A 15,862-nucleotide genomic window follows, 5' to 3' on the forward strand; every position below is an offset into this window, starting at 1 on the left:
TTGCATGACCTACCTTGCATCCCTGTCGACAAAATTAAAAAATATGCAGTCCATATGACAGAACAACATTCAAGAGTGATTTGACTCTCAAAAAACACCTAATACGAGTTAAGCCCCTGACCTAAAACTGACAAAAAACTGTGTATATGAAATTTAATGCAAACACAGAAAACTATACAAAGGTGAAACTTGTCAACACCTAAATGTAAGGTTAGAGAAACATCGTAAAGCCGTGATACGGGGAGAGGTTGAAAAGTCGGGACTAGCTGATCACATTTCAAAAGAAAAAGAAACACACTTCCCTTTGTGGAATGAGGTTAAAATAATTGACAGGGATGCAAAGTGGAGGGTCAGGCGACTCAAGGAGGCAGCACATATGCTAAAAAAAGAAAAATTACTAAGGAGACCAAGCCTAGAGATTAATAACATTTGAAAGCCTCTAATTGTAGACAAAACAAAAATTGTACATCCTTAAAATTTTGGCAATTGAGGGGAGATCTTTATCAAGTTAGAATTTGAAATTAAAAAAATTGTTCAGTATAAATTCTTTAGAAAATATTCTATTAGTAAATAATAAACAAAGTTATAATTTGAAAAAAAATGTTCAATATAAATTCTTTAGAAATTATCCTCCTATTGGCAATTAATAAACAAATTTATAATTTGAAATTAAAAAAAATTGTTCAATTCTTCAGAAACTATTCTATTGGCAATTTATAAACAAAATTAATTTGGAATTAAAAAAAAAATTGTTCAATATATATTCGTTAGAAAGACCTTAAACATTAAATGTTTCGTTATAAAAATAATCTTTATTTTAAAGTAACATGAAGCATATGTTATTCAGAAGAAGCAAATGTTCAGTGAATTTTACTTTTAATTTCTAACTTTTTTCTTCTCGTTAGAAAGGATTAAGTAATTCATGTTAATCCTCGGAGGTAATTTTGGGCCTTCTTTAGTTTCTCCAACATTGTTTTATGTTGTTCGACTTGTAATTGCAACAAATTTAATTGCTGTTGGTGAAAAGCGATACGACCTTCGAGAAACGAATCTGTCTCTTTATCTTTGGTCAAATTGTCTATCAAGAAATCATCCATTGACAGCAAATGAGAGGCAACATTTTTCTCTGATGTTAGTGCCTTATCAATAGAACTAGGCGTCGTGAGAATGTCTCCAGAAATTGTTATTGATTCTCTTTTGACTGGTGTTTTATTTAATGCAGACGGATCAACAGGAATTTTCGTTTCATCATCGGATGATTCAGCACTTTTTAATTTTTTTACATCGTCTGGATTTATAATTGATTTATATGGTGAAATTTCATACCACTTTTTGACGCAAGGATTTTGTTTTTCTTCTGACGATAGTGACGCTTTGCTCATTCTAAATGTATCAGAAGGGATTTTCATTTTATCATTGGGTATATCCTTTTCTTTTAATTTTTGTATATACTCTGGATCTATAATGGATTTGTATTGAGAATCTTTGGACGACTTTTCACCACAAGGAACTTGTTTTTCTTCTGATGATTCTATTAATTTTGATTTGAGCGACGCTTCATTCAATTCAAATAGGCTAACTGAGCTTTTTATTTTATCATCGGATAAATCGTTTTCTTTTAACGTTGTTACATATTCTGGATCTACAATGGATTTATATGGAACAGCTTCATACCACTTTTTGGTGGTAGGAATTTGCTTTTCCTCTGGCGATCCTATCAATTTGGACTTGAGCAGTGCTTCGTTCAATTCAAATGGACTAGCAGAGTTTTCAACTTTATCATCGGATGAACTGTTTTTGTTTAATTGTTTCATATATTCTGGATCTATAATCAATTTGGACGATGTTTCATCCGTAATCTTGGCACAAGGAATTTGCTTTTCTTCCGCGGTAGATAAAGTGAGAGAATAAGAAGACAAATTTGAATCTTCTAAGTCGACGGAAAATTCTGAGAGTTTTGACTTCTTGGCAACACTTGCAGAATTTTCACTAGGAATTTCATTTGAATCGTCAAAATTTGATTGTTGAGGGAGAAAAAAGAGACTATTAAGATTGGAATTTGTGGCGTCAAAAGGAAGCTTTCTTTCGTCTTCAGAGTTGATTGACAATGAAAAACAACTGCTTATCACTAATCCATTATCTTCGCCTTTTTCTTCGGTCGTGGGGGTCATTGATTCAGTTTCTGAATTATATTTGGTTTTCATTTCATTATCAGCAGGAAATGATGCTGTTGAAGATAAATGCTGATCAGAGAAATTGTGATCTTGACTGCCTCCTGATTCATTATCTAATAGTTCAGTTTTTATAATTATCTCCCCTTCATTCTTCTGTTTGGTTCCAATGTTAGCAGGAAATGACATCCCTGAAGACGTACAGGGAACAGACGAGTTACCACAGCTTTGATTATCTCCTGATTTGTCATCAAGCGGTTCAGTTTTTATAGTTATCTTTTCTTCATTATTTATTGTTTTACCTTCTAATGATGGTCGTCTCTTAAGGAATCCAGTTTCATTTTCACTGCCCTTTTCCTCACAGGTTGATAGTTTCTCAGATCGGAAAAGATCAGTCTTTAACTCTTTACTATGAATCACATAATTATCACTTGGCAAATTAAAACCAGACAATTGACTTCCGGTATTTTCAGTTGCAGAAAAATCTGGAGTCTGTTTATTGCATTTATATTTGGAAGGAACCAAAAGTTTTCTCGGATGATCTTTGAATGGTTTATTATTTGTTGTTGGTTTGGCAAGAAAAATCTTGATACTCTCCAGAATTGAAGACGAATCGTAAACATTATTTTCCTTTGATGATACAGCTTTATTTTCATCAGAAGTTGTCGATTTAATTTGCTCACAAGATTCTGTCATCAAATTTGAACCGTCTTCAGTTTTATTTTGCCGAGTCTTTGAAAGTTCCGTCGTCACTGCATTGTTTAAGATTTCACCTAACAATGAGCTTGAATCATCGCTTGGTTTCTCAACAGTTTTAACCAAATTGATGTTAGATGCCTGTACAACTGGGGAAATATGATCATTTTTCGTCATTTCTGGTTTCAAGTGGTTAGGCTGTTTAAACTTTTTTAATACACCCTTATTCATAGATAAAGGAATCTGGGATAGTTTTTCTTTGTTTTCTAAGTTTGTCTGTGTTAAAATTTTCTGTGGCAGCATTGACTGTGATCTATTTTGACTTTGGTCAGAAATATTTATATTACTATTGACCAATGTAGAAATCTGAATTGGAAGCTGAACAAATGTGCTTTTGGCCTTAATATCTTTCATAGATGATAGCTGGCCACCGGTCAAGTTAGGTACAATATGCTTTTCAGCAGGCCTTATAGTAACAGGCACAGTACCTGTAGACGTTGTCATAGTAGTTGTTGCTGTGGAAGATATATTTATTCTTGCTGGTACAGTTGTGTTTTTTGGGAGGATCCGAGTTAATGCATTAGTCGAATTTCCAAGATAGACTGGTGCTTGACCAGCTGACATGAGCACATATGTAACAGTATTGGCAGGTAAAGTTGACTGACCAGGAACAGTCAACAAATTTGTTGGCTGGCCAGTGGCAGTCACCCAAGTTGTTGGTTGGCCAGTAGCAGTCACCCAATTTGCTGGTTGCAAAAGAGATTTATTCGGAGTCAATACAATTGGTATATTGCAATTAGTATTCAAGGAAGGGGAAAAAATAACTTTATTATTTGAACTTGGAATAGTTTTTGAAGAGATTGACATCTTGTCAGCTGAATTTGTCACGTTAGATGGCAATAATGAAGCAGAAGTGCGTATTATAACAGGTCTTTCCAGGTTTGAGCATTGCTTTTCAAGAAAGCTATTTTTCGCATTAGTGGGCTTTTCTATCAACAAAGTGTTCTTGTTTGCAAGTAACGTGTCAGAGATTGGCAGAGGAACATTTTTTTCCAATGCAGAATCAGTAAGCGGTTCCGATTTTATATGTTTTTCACTGGAGGGTTTTGCAGTTGATAAATTTTTATCTTTGCAAGGGTTTGGATTTGTAAGTTTGTTTTCAGCCTCGTTTTTTTTGCAAACTTTGTTTACGAATGTATTCTTCATCAAAACCACATTTTTTCTTTTTCTTGTCAACCTGGAAAAAAAAGTAAACATTTTCTTTGAAATTTCTGAAAATGAAAAAAAAAAAAACAACCAAAAAACAAAACAAAACAAAAAATAAAGTAAATATGTTTTTTCAAAGAAAGAGATAAAAAATGCTGAGGATGTGCCCTGCATGATATGAAAATTATATGATGCATGTGTAATTAGAATCCTAGAGCCAGTTTGGTTTGATTGTTTTTGTGTTATGAGGTATCAAACTTTTTCAGGTTATTTAATGCTGAATGAAAAAAATATGCTGTTGTCATAGCCCAATTATGACTCATCTGGGAAGAATGCAAACAGGAAATACTTGATCATTTCATGATGCTTTGTGGGATTGACGAAACAACAAAGAAACCTAAAGAGGTTGAAATTGATGAGTCATGTTTTTTAATAGAAAAGACAAAAAAGGATGCTTAAAAATGGGGTCTGGGTTTTTAGGGCTGTTGAACATAAGGTCGAACCTCTGAAATTTAATTGCTGTTGAAAAGAGGGATCGAGACACATTATTCCTAATTAATAAATCTTGGATCCTATCAGAGACAAAAATCTTATCTGCTGGATGGGTGGCCTACAAAGGTCTCGAAAGGGATAGATGATCATGAGAAAGTGGTCCATGACAAAAACTTTGTGGATCCAGTGGACCTCTCTATTCACACACAAACCATTGAAAGTTTACGGGCCCATATGAAAACCAAAATGAGAAATGTTGGGAATAAAGAGAATATGTTTGATATGCATTTGATGGAATTCTTGTGGCGATGAAGAGAAAAAAAGGGAAGTCTTTCCACGTATCATCAAATGCATCTGTGAACAATATTCTTTTTCAAATCTATAAAACTATTGTTTAATGTTTTTTCACGATTAAGAAATAAAATAGTTATAACATTCTGTAATATGTTTGTTACCATTAAGTTGAAAAAAGAAAATAAAACTAATGATTCAATTACTGACATCTATTTAGGTGACATCACAATGGTGTAATTTTAAAAATTGTCCCTTTTAGTCATGCAAGGATTAGAGGCTATCTTAACAGCCTAAACTGCATATCTGCCAAAATTTATCCACAGTGTTTCATCTGGTTGTTTTTTGGGTTATTTAATGCTGAATCCAGTAATTTAAAAAAAAAGTTTTTAATCTTCAAATTCTTTATATATTCAAATATTTATTCATGGTATTTGGTTTGATTGTTTTGTAAAAGAAAATTGCTGTTTTTGTTTCTGCTTTTGCAGAAAATGACTGAATTTTGCAAAAAGGTAGGAAAAAAGAATAATAACATCAATGTTTGATGCGTTTTTGGTCAGGAAGTCAATATCTTCAGACAACCTGATTTAGTAGCGATGGATGCCCTAACAGTTATTATCACTTCCAGACTAAATCTCGACAGGAAATAGGGAGATATGTACAAAACAGAAAACTAAAAGAATGGATGAAAGTTCTTTACCAAGTAGATGTAGAGCATTCTTGCAGGAGGGAACACTTGAAGGTTGCCCACATCACTAAATGAAAGTGACTGGATTAAAAATTGCCACCTAGGTTGTCAATCCATGTCATTATCCACTGAATCACTGTACGATACGACATAATAACATTGACACGCCATTTCTCGTTAGACTACCATAGTTAATATGTTGCAGGGGGGGGGAGGATTTCGTCTATATATAAAACTAGTGGGGGTACTCAGCATTGCCTGGGTGTGGAGAGATGGTGTAGCGAGGAACCCCCTCCGAGGTGGGGGGAGGGGAGAGGTGTTAACAAAAAAGTGGCAGTAGTGGGGTTCCCGGCGTTGCCCGAATCAAGTGTTAAAAAATGGTAGTAGCATAGGGAAGGAGGTGAAACAGCAGAAGGCAGTTTGGATGGAGAGAGAAAAAAAAAGTGGGAGTAATGCGGCAGGCTCAAACCCGTAATGCAAAGGAGGAAAAGAAAGTGAAAAAAAAAAGTAACTTATTAGCTGATGTCATCATGGCCAAAACGGAAGTGGAGAGCATAGGAAAGAAAACAATGACTTGCAAAAAATATTGATGAAAAAAGCGACCCCTCCTTATAAAAAACACCCGAGTTTAGGGTGAAGGAATTAATGTTTTTGGCCAATATTTTGATATTTATCGTCAAAAGGAGAGAGCTTTAAAACGATACTGATTTTGTCAGGATCCGTTGCCTCTGTAAAAATTTTTTGTAAGACATACAAACACACACACATTTTAGACTAGTGGGGGTGCCCAGGATTGCCCGACTGTTTGTCGGTGTGTGTATAGGAAAAAAAAAAGTTTTGGTAGGCAGGTAGACTGGAACCCGAAGCCTTGAGGCTAAGGCGGGAAAGACAGTGATAGCCTGATAACTTACCGCAAGGCTACGAGGCCAGCAGAAGTGAGAATGGTTGAAATTAAACGATTAAAAAGTTAAGTGACAGGTACGTAAATTTAACGAGGTCAAACATCATGCCAGAGGAACGAAATAACACACTTAACTGTATTTGTTTGTTTCCCCCCAAGATGTTGGGGGAAACAAGCTCCCCATAAAAAGGGGAGTGTTCAAATGAATAGCAATTGTCTGATATGACGGGTTTTCCCAACATTGATCCAAGCTCATTGCTTTCTGGATGTTCCTGGCACGAGTGTTTGCTATGGATTCAGTTTCACTTACAAATAAACATGTGGAGAGTAAAAAATAACAAGTAAAAGTCACTCAAATAAAATATAGACATGGCCTCGTTTCGTAAATCGTAGATATTATAATCTAGGGAGTATAATAAAAAGTTCTAAGCGATGGTAACTCCCTCCCCCTACCAAGTAACCTCTATGGCTTGCTTGTAGTTTAATGAAATACTTTGCAAGCAAAATCTGATTCTGTATTTTGCTAATTCCTACCCTCTGATGAGAAGGAACGTATTTCTTTTGAAACTCTGCAGATTAAGGACGATCCACTTAATTTGTGCTGCCTTTTTGAAAATTAAATATTTTTAATTCTTCTTAAAGTGTTTTAACATGTTTTATTAATTCTTTGTCCTTATATATATATATATTATTACATTTTCACCCTAAATAAGGTACAGTGGTGTTTTGATGTAGGGGGATACTATGCATATGTTATATACCTACTAACAGCATTTATGTTAACGGGTGAAAAAGCGTTATGCTAATGATAAAAAATATTTTAATTAAAAAAAAAAAAAAAAAATTTGGTTTTACTTTTCATCTTCACTTGAATTTGGTTGATTTTCTCCATTCAGAAAAATTTTATGGGTTTTCTGGTCTCCGCCTGAGTAGATGTAGCCACAAATAGCACCATTTGAATAGATCGGGTAGACATTTTCACCAGGGGCTGGTGTGGGAATATCCTGCTCCTCTGATCCTGTCTGCATCTGGAAACAGAAAAACATTTACAAAATTACTTCTTTTTTTTCCAAATCATCTTAATATATATTGTGATTCGCTTTCTACTTTCCTCAAAATAAACATTCTCCAATTTGAACCAATGTCTATCCATATGCTCTTGTGCAAATAAAAACAAAAAAAAAACAGTCAATGTTATTCTTTCTAGTAGACTTTTCAATTATTTACGTATTAGCTAAAGTCAACTTTTTTTGTGTACTTTATTTGATTAATAGTTTTAGTGATACTCAACAAATATTGGTCCATGTTAAAAAATATACAGCATAATCATGTTGACACCCCTGTTCTTGTTGGATCATTGAAGTTAAGCAACATTGAGCCTGGTCAGTACCAGATGGGTAACCAATTTTGGAATACCAATTGCAAACACCTAACATTGTCATCTCCCTTAACGGGGATATACATGCGACTCAGGACCACTTGTGAATTTCATACTCTCATGAAACTTTCTCCCTTGGAGGAAGCTGGTTAAACCCGCATAGGGTTAGTACCACAGTTTCATTTTCATTTCAGTTTCATGTTAAAAAATATATTTTTAACTGATTTTTATATTTAGTCTTGATCAATATTTTGCTTGTTGGTTGTTGGTTGTTTTTGTTTTATGGCATATCAACCCTTTCCGGGTTATTTAATGCCGAATCCAAAGATTTTGAAGAAAAATTTTTCTAATAGAATATATTTGTTGTTTTCACGTTGGTTTCTATTTAACCCATAGTTGGAACCCTAACAGGTACTGACCAAAAACTAAAGGAAAGTAACCCTGATTTTTTTTTTCAGAGTTAATTCCCTCAGGCAGACTCATTCCTCAAGTTGTGTGTGTGTGTTTGTGCACATGTGTCCAAAGAGAGGAATGGGCTAGGCAGAGAAGAAAGGGAGTGGGAAAAGGGAATGAAAAAATAGATGAGGAAAAAAGAGAGAAAGATAGCAGTTTTAATAGAAAGATGTTACATTTTGACCTGAGGTAATGCCATGTAGCCTATAAAGGAAAGTGGAGGAGCTTTTACCCTCATAGTCAAAAGTCCTAATGCTATTACCCAAATCACAGGGCACTAATTTAATAACAATTTTTTTTAATATATTAGGAAACCAAAAACATTTAAAGTCTTTATTTATTTGACTCCCCATAAATGCTAAGTTAGACTCAAGATCGGATTTTAATGGAAAGGGGGAGGGGGGTAAATCAACTTTGAAAAAAAAAAAAAGCACTTTTGAGGGTTTTTTTAATTTTTTTTTTATTACATTTTCACCCCAAACAAGGCAAATTGCCACTTCGGTGTAGGGGGCTACTATCAGGGGCAACAACTACTGGGGTACTATGTAGGGATTTGGGCAGCAAGGTGTTGGTTCACGTTACACTTGAACTTCTGCATGTCAGTACTGTTGGGGAAGCAGGGACCTGGAATGGAATTCCAGAGTCTAGCGGTTCTGGGGAAGAAACTATTGGAGTAAAAAGATCTTTTACATCTAGGGATCTCTACAGTGTGGGAGTGGGATTTAGCAGCCTGTCGGGTTTGTCGAGGGTGCTCACGTCGTGGGGGCACAAGTGATTGCAGTTCGTCAGAGCATTCACCACTAAAATACTTGTAGAAAAGGCAGAGGGATGCAACATTTCGTCGATGGGACAGAGGCTGAAGCTTAGATGCCAGTTCAGGGCCTATCAGGTTTGCGACTCTCTTTTGAACCTTGTCAAGGAGCGAGAGACTAGTAGCAGATGCACCAGCCCAGATGTGGCAGCAATACTCCATACATGGGCGAATGGTTGCCTTATAGAGGTACAGGATACTTTCGGGTGTTAGTAGTTTTCTAGCAAGGTAGAGAGAGCCCACCTTTCTTGCAGCGGCCCTGGCAATGCCTTCAATGTAATTGTTCCAACTCATGTTTCCTGTGAACGTTAGGCCAAGGAGTTTGAAAGATGGACTCTCAGATAAAGAGTCGTTGGCCATTGCTATGGGTGGTAGAGAGGGTTTCTTGTAATTATTGAATGAAACTAGTTTAGTCTTGGCAGCATTGAACGCGACCAACCACTTTTGTCCCCATTCCACTACAGATTGGAGGTCTTCCTCTAGTGTTTCTGCCATTTCTTTAGAAATGTGTTCATTCGTCTTCCTGTCGTGCCTGCCATAGAGTGTAGTGTCATCAGCATATATACCCATCTCAGAGGCAATGTTGTCGGGGAGGTCATTTATGAATATCAGGAACAATAGAGGTCCAAGGATAGAACCCTGGGGCACCCCCGCATTTATATCATATTGTTTAGATGTACGACCGTCGAGGACAACCTGGATTTTTCTCTTATCTAAGAAGGATTTAATTATGTTAAGTATTCTACCAGTGATACCGTATGATCTGATTTTACTGAGGAGACCCTCATGCCATACCCCGTCAAAAGCCTTAGATATATCTAGAGCTACCGCTCTGCCCTCCCCCGCTTTGTCCAGTGAATGGTATATACGTTCAGATATCACAGTTAGGATGTCTGCTGTGGAACGGGCTTGTCTAAATCCATATTGTTTGTTAGTCAGTAGTTTAGCATCTGTAAGATGATGGACTAGAGCATGGTTAATTATGGTCTCAAATATTTTGGCAAAAAGTGGGAGGAGGCTAATGGGGCGATAATTTGATGGGTCTGTCCTTTCACCAGAATTCTTGAATACTGGTACAACAGAAGCAGTTTTCCAACAGCCCGGAAAGCTAGCTTCATTAAGGCATTTGTTGTAGAGTTTGGAGAGAACTGGAGCTACTTCGGCTGAGCACTTTTTTAATAGCACAGCTGGGATAAGATCGGGTCCACATGCTTTTGAGGTGTCAAGGTTTTTTATGATAGCATGCACCTGAGCAGGGGTGGTTTTCAGATCGTCAAGTGTGGCGTCTGTCCGCATAGGAAAGTCAGGTAGGAGGTGGTTGGAAGGGTCCAGTGTGGAGTTTGACGCAAACCGACTGGCAAGCATGTTAGCCTTGTCGGTTGCTGAAGAGACAACCTCGTGATTGTTGGTTAGTGGGGGAATTGTTGATTGCCCATTATTTACTACACTGTTGTGGATTTTCCAGAAGTCTTGAGTTCCTAGTTTTTGTGCTTCGATGCGCTTTTTAGTGGTTTCCGTAAATTCTCTCTTAGCTGTCGCTATTTCTTTCTTAACGTTATTTCTAGCTTCTATATACTTCAGTCTGTTTGAACTGGACTGATGTCGGTTAAACCTACGGTATGCATGCTGCTTTTGAACAATGGCAGTTGCACAAGTCGACGTAAACCATTGGGGAGAGTGGGGCTTACTATAAAATTTCCGCATGGGAACATGCGTTTCGATTGCAGTTTTGAACCAGTCAGTGGTCTCGTTTGCACATTATCCAGCAGGGAGAGAGAAAATATTTTTCCATGGAGCATCTCTAATTAGTTCCCTGATGGCTTCCCAGTCAGCCTTATTATAATATCTCGTTGTTTTGAGCACTGGCTCTTCAGTTTTGGGTCTAGAGTTTAGGGCGATTTCAACCATTATCACTGCATGATCAGCGTTCCCGAGTGGGCTGTAGGCCTTCGTTATGCAGTCATCGGGAACTGTGGTCAAAAACAGATCTAGAAGTGATGCGTGTTGTTCTTCCTGGTCAGGGAAACGGGTTGGAAACGTAACAATTTGTGATAGGGAGTGAGATATAGTGAAGCTATGGGTTGTGCTGCCCGCTGCATCTGTGTGAGTAGAGAATCCAAGCCAGTTTTTGTGGTGGACATTAAAGTCACCAAATACATGTATTTGTGCGCTAGTGTCGAGGGACAGTGCCGTGTCTATGCTGTCAGATATTTTGTTTATTATGGAGCAGTCCTGAGTCGAGAGAGAGCGGTAGAGAAAATAATAGTAGGTAATATTGTGTTGCATGTTTAGTCTAAAGCACATAAAGGCTTGATCATCTGTTTCTAGGTTTGTTTCTCTAGTCAAGGGAAGGGTATTACGAATGTAAACTCCAAGTCCGTGCATATGTCTGTCAGAGTCCTTACGGCAGAGTGGGAGATATCCAGGCATGTTAAAGTGGTTAGAGGGAATGGAGGAGTGTAGGTTAGTCTCACTTAGTGCTAAGATATCCGGGGTATTTGTTAAGAGAAATGCTTCAACATCAGCTAAATTAGTTCTAAGCCCACGGATATTTGTGAATGAGAGCCTCAAGGGAGGAGGCAAGTTGAATTTGTTTGTCCCTAATCCTGGTTTAAGCTTATTTTTAAATTGTACTGTCGTCATATTTTTTTTTAAGAGTTTCGGTAAGGGGGAGCTAAACAAGAGGTTATGCAGAGCTTCAGACATGCATCACAAGTAGACCATCAGCTGACCTTTCTCCAATTAGGATTGTGGCCTCAGGAAAGCCCACCAGGGATGAGTGCAGGGTCCCTTTCCATGCGCGTCATGGCACTACAAACAACCCGATATTATTCAACCGTTGATGGAGCAGCCGCTCTAAGCGCTACCAAAGAGTTAGGGCTCCTGTACTACCAGTCGGGAACAGCAGCCAGGAACTGTCAATCCGGTACCCTCAACCCATTAGAAGAAGGTCAACCCAATCTAATCACTCAGGCATATCTTATACTCAAGCACTCCCAAATGTTCAGTTTTAGGGGTGGGGCGTGCTGGGAATGGGGAAGAACGGCGTTCGTTGCCCTAGCCAGGAAACAAGATCTACCGCTGGGTGTTTCTGTCGAATCACCGAGATAGTGTCTCTGCGCTTGACTAATAGGCAAAGAAGGAGTATGGAAGCCGGGCGATAGACAGAGCCTATCTACTCCTTAAGCAATTTAGGTTTGCAAACTGGTGAATTTGTTTGAGTCACCAGCTCTAGGAAGGTTGTCATCCAAGACTGAAGAGGCCTCTCTCCCCTTTGGTGTAGTTTCAGAGTTTTCCTTCTCCTAGACGGATGATCTGGGAAGACCTACTGGGTCCGTCAGCCCTGAGAGGGTTTTCTCCGCGCCTAGGTTCTAATCCAGGTATTTCTGCGACCCCGCGTGGTTAGTGTTACTGGGTTAGTTTGTGGGGGATTATATCTCTACTGATTAGTTACACCCCTCAAAGTGATTTAGGGACATGCTATTTACTTGTTAATGGATAAAGGGGGTGGGTGAAGTTCATGCAGTGTAAGCGTCTATGATTGTAAGAGGGCTTGTTAGGGAGGAGATAATGTGATTTTAGTCTTACCCTTTTTTTTTAAATTTTATTTATGTTAGCTTAGGTCTAGTATAGTGTTACAGTATGAGTAGGTATTAAGAATTGAGCTACGAGTTGTGCCCAAGCTATTTTAGATGATAGGAGGGTTAAGATGTAAGTGCAATATAGTATGGATAAGACAGCAAGTTTTGAGTCATGCGTAATTAGGTGAATAGATATATGGGCAGGTTTTCAGTAGGTGCGAATAGAGTTGAAGTTGTAGTTATTTTCTAGTAAGAGTGTCGTTTCAATAACGTATTAATCGTTGCAAAACTCGAGGAGACAGTTGTGTAGTGTAGATCGCTTTTGAAATGGCAACCCTAAAACATATTAGAAGAGAATGCGGTGTTATATCCGAACACACATACACTGATTGGAAGAACTTTCTGAGAGAAATTTGTCAGGAGTATTTCCTGAGGAATCCCCGGCAGATAGGGGGGCACACTGTAGAAATTGATGAATCTCTATTCAACCAAAGAAAACATAACGTAGGGAGAATCCTTGAACCGCTCAGCGTAATAAGCAAGAATGTGGGACCAGCCGGGAGCTTCTGGGTACATATTTACTTGAATTTATGTGTGGGGACAAAAATTTGGAAACGATCCTTTTGTCTCCATCATGAATCACATTTCCAAAAGCTACCCGGTTTGGGGAGGGGGCTTCCTTCCACTTCCTCTACCCCATCACCTCCCTCTTTCCTGTCGATGGCTGATCAACAGTCAACCGAAGTAAAAGATTTCTAAGGAAATAGCCTCATCAAGAAAATTCTTCTGCCGGCAATTAACAACCGTAAAAACACTTTCTTGAAAAGAAAAAGAAACATCTTTTTCTATTTCTGTGTAATCTCACCCACCTAGAGAAAAAAAAAAAAAACCTGACTGAACTTAAAAATAAAATAAAAAAAACAAGAAAAAAAAAATATGGTTAAAGAAAAACTAAAAATAATGTAATTACACCCAACATTTATACGGGTAAACAAGCTTTTCTTGAAGATAACAATATTTAAATAACTTGCTGTTGATAAATATTTTGCAAAAAACAAAAAAAAAAGCTACATAGGTAAAAAATTGATGATTTGGGGGACATGCTTTTGGGTGAACAAAATTTTATTTTCTACCAGGTATGGGATTAAAATAATGAAATATTCGGATTCTACAGTCCTTAAATGCCCTTCCTACCAAATTTCCGAAATATTGAATGTATCGAAGTATTTTTTTTTTTTTAATTTTATAAAACACTGAAATTTCGTGACGTTTTGCAGCATAAATTTCGAAGCAAAATATGCAATTTTTACCCCCCCCCCTAAAATCTGAACGGTAAGGTTTTGGACCAAGTAATTCGGCAAATTTTCCTAACTCATGAAGAGTAATATTTGTGCCAAATTTTAAGTAATTCAGTGTCGGTGGGTGTAATGGCCTGGTGAATTGACATGGAATGACCCGTGTCTCAGCCATGTAAATTTGATTATTTTAATAAAAACATATCTTGCTTTTCTTGTATTGAGCACTGTTAATAACCTTGTTAAATTCATTAGTTATCACTCTTAAATACTTCACCTGGTGTGTGTATGTATATATATTTATATGTGTAAAATGAATGCAAAACATGTATATCAATTCTTATCGTTTTCCTATTTCTTATTTGTAGTCAGACGGGTAAATGTCTTTAAAAAAATATATATATATAAAACGACAATTTTTTTTTATTGTTCCATCCTTTGGTCTTCTTAAACTGAACCAATTTTGCACAAAAATAATGCATATTATTTGATGGTTTTCATTTAATTATCTCGGTGAACACGAATCTCAACCAGCACACAGAAATTTATTATGGATATTTTCTATATACTACAAAATTATTGAACTTGTAATTATGTAAAGTTAACAAAATACAATTACGAGATAATACAGAGCGACCAATAAAGAAAAACAAAATGGACCCCATGTACACTTTATGTGATAGAGTTGGGGAGGTTTTTTTTTTAAAAAGAAGATGTTGTGATTTTAGATTACTTATCGGGGTGAGCGCGAACGCAGACCCCACACTTAGAAATAGCGCACCCGAGTCGTCCACATTTGGGACGATCGCAAAGGTCAACCCAACCGTAGTGCAATGGAAGGGCCTCGCTCTGGGAGAACGGCCTGGATGATCACCGTTGACCCCTGTGCCAGGTAAGTATGATATTTAGCCCTTCGTCCCCGGCCTTGGCATTATCTACTGCCAAGGCCTCATTTGGGGTACGAAGAAGCTTAGGCACAAAGGCCAGTAAGGGGGAGTGGGGGAAAAAAGGGGTCTTTTCTAGTCCTTAGCTAGACTTGCGTAAGATAGCAAGTACTTTATTATAAAACCTATACTAGAGTTTCTATCACGCACTGTTTCGCCTAACATTCTTACCCGGACCTACTTAAAATAACAGCTCCCCAGCTTACGGGATGGCAGGCGACATTCACGCTGTGATAAAAGAAGAACATATAACATTATATACAAGAAATTAAAAGGAAAAATATCTACAAACTAAAGAGTTTTAATTTTTTTTTTTTTTTTTTTTTTTTTTTTTTTTTTTTTTTTTTTTTTTTTGTAATGGGGGTGAGATGATGGGGAGGGGGGCAAACTAGAATACACCCAAAAAGAAATAAAAAGAAAACAAATTAACAAAATGCCTATGGGGGCGGGTTAGTAAGGGGACCCTCCCTACCTAACGGCTGGTCTGTCATATGAAACGCCCACTGTCTTCCGGTCCTCTTCCCCCGGGGGGAAAGGGTGAAAGCAAGCAGGTCGTTCCCTAAAGGGGAGTGGAGGAACTAGGGACATGTATGGAAAATAAATTAGGGTCGGGGATAATAGGGATGGATGGCGTCTTCCAAGATAATGTACGTAATGGGCAAAAATAGGCCTGGGACAAAATAAAACAAGTGGACTTTTGGGCATCTTTGGAAGCTCTCCTAGTGCCAATCTATCAAAAAATAAAAAGCTATGGGAACAGGATCCACACGCATACTACCCTAATCTAGGCCCTATAAAAAACACAAGCTATCCACTCTTGGTGGTTACTGCCTATCTAGCCTTAAAACTACCCAATATTATAAGGTAAACCTTATATTACTTGTCTTGATTGGGCTGGGTTCCGAGAAAAAAGAAACCTCAGCACCCTAGGACCAATACCACTAGGGTGGAAACA

At 37.5% G+C, this 15,862-nt stretch overlaps 1 protein-coding gene and 1 non-coding gene across 7 annotated transcripts in view; both read right to left on the reverse strand.

The window, feature by feature from the left end:
- Positions 1 to 792: 792 nt before the first annotated feature.
- Positions 793 to 15,862, reverse strand: part of LOC145241341 (uncharacterized) — a 56,772-nt gene continuing 41,702 nt past the window's right edge. For all 6 annotated transcript variants that reach the window (XM_080104191.1, XM_080104193.1, XM_080104188.1 and 3 more), the window contains 2 exons: positions 7,301 to 7,473; positions 793 to 4,104 (listed from right to left, as the gene is read on the reverse strand). In XM_080104191.1, coding sequence (XP_079960317.1) covers positions 921 to 4,104; positions 7,301 to 7,473 — 3,357 coding nt within the window. In that variant the 3' untranslated portion in view covers positions 793 to 920. The remainder of the gene's footprint in view (positions 4,105 to 7,300; positions 7,474 to 15,862) is intronic.
- LOC145241746 (U1 spliceosomal RNA) lies at positions 14,700 to 14,863 on the reverse strand. The gene has a single exon (XR_013862602.1). It is a non-coding gene; the product is annotated as a U1 spliceosomal RNA (small nuclear RNA).

The sequence above is a fragment of the Euprymna scolopes genome, chromosome 20 (assembly GCF_053919585.1).
Source record: "Euprymna scolopes isolate OS-2025 chromosome 20, ASM5391958v1, whole genome shotgun sequence".
NCBI classification, from domain to species: domain Eukaryota; kingdom Metazoa; phylum Mollusca; class Cephalopoda; order Sepiida; family Sepiolidae; genus Euprymna; species Euprymna scolopes.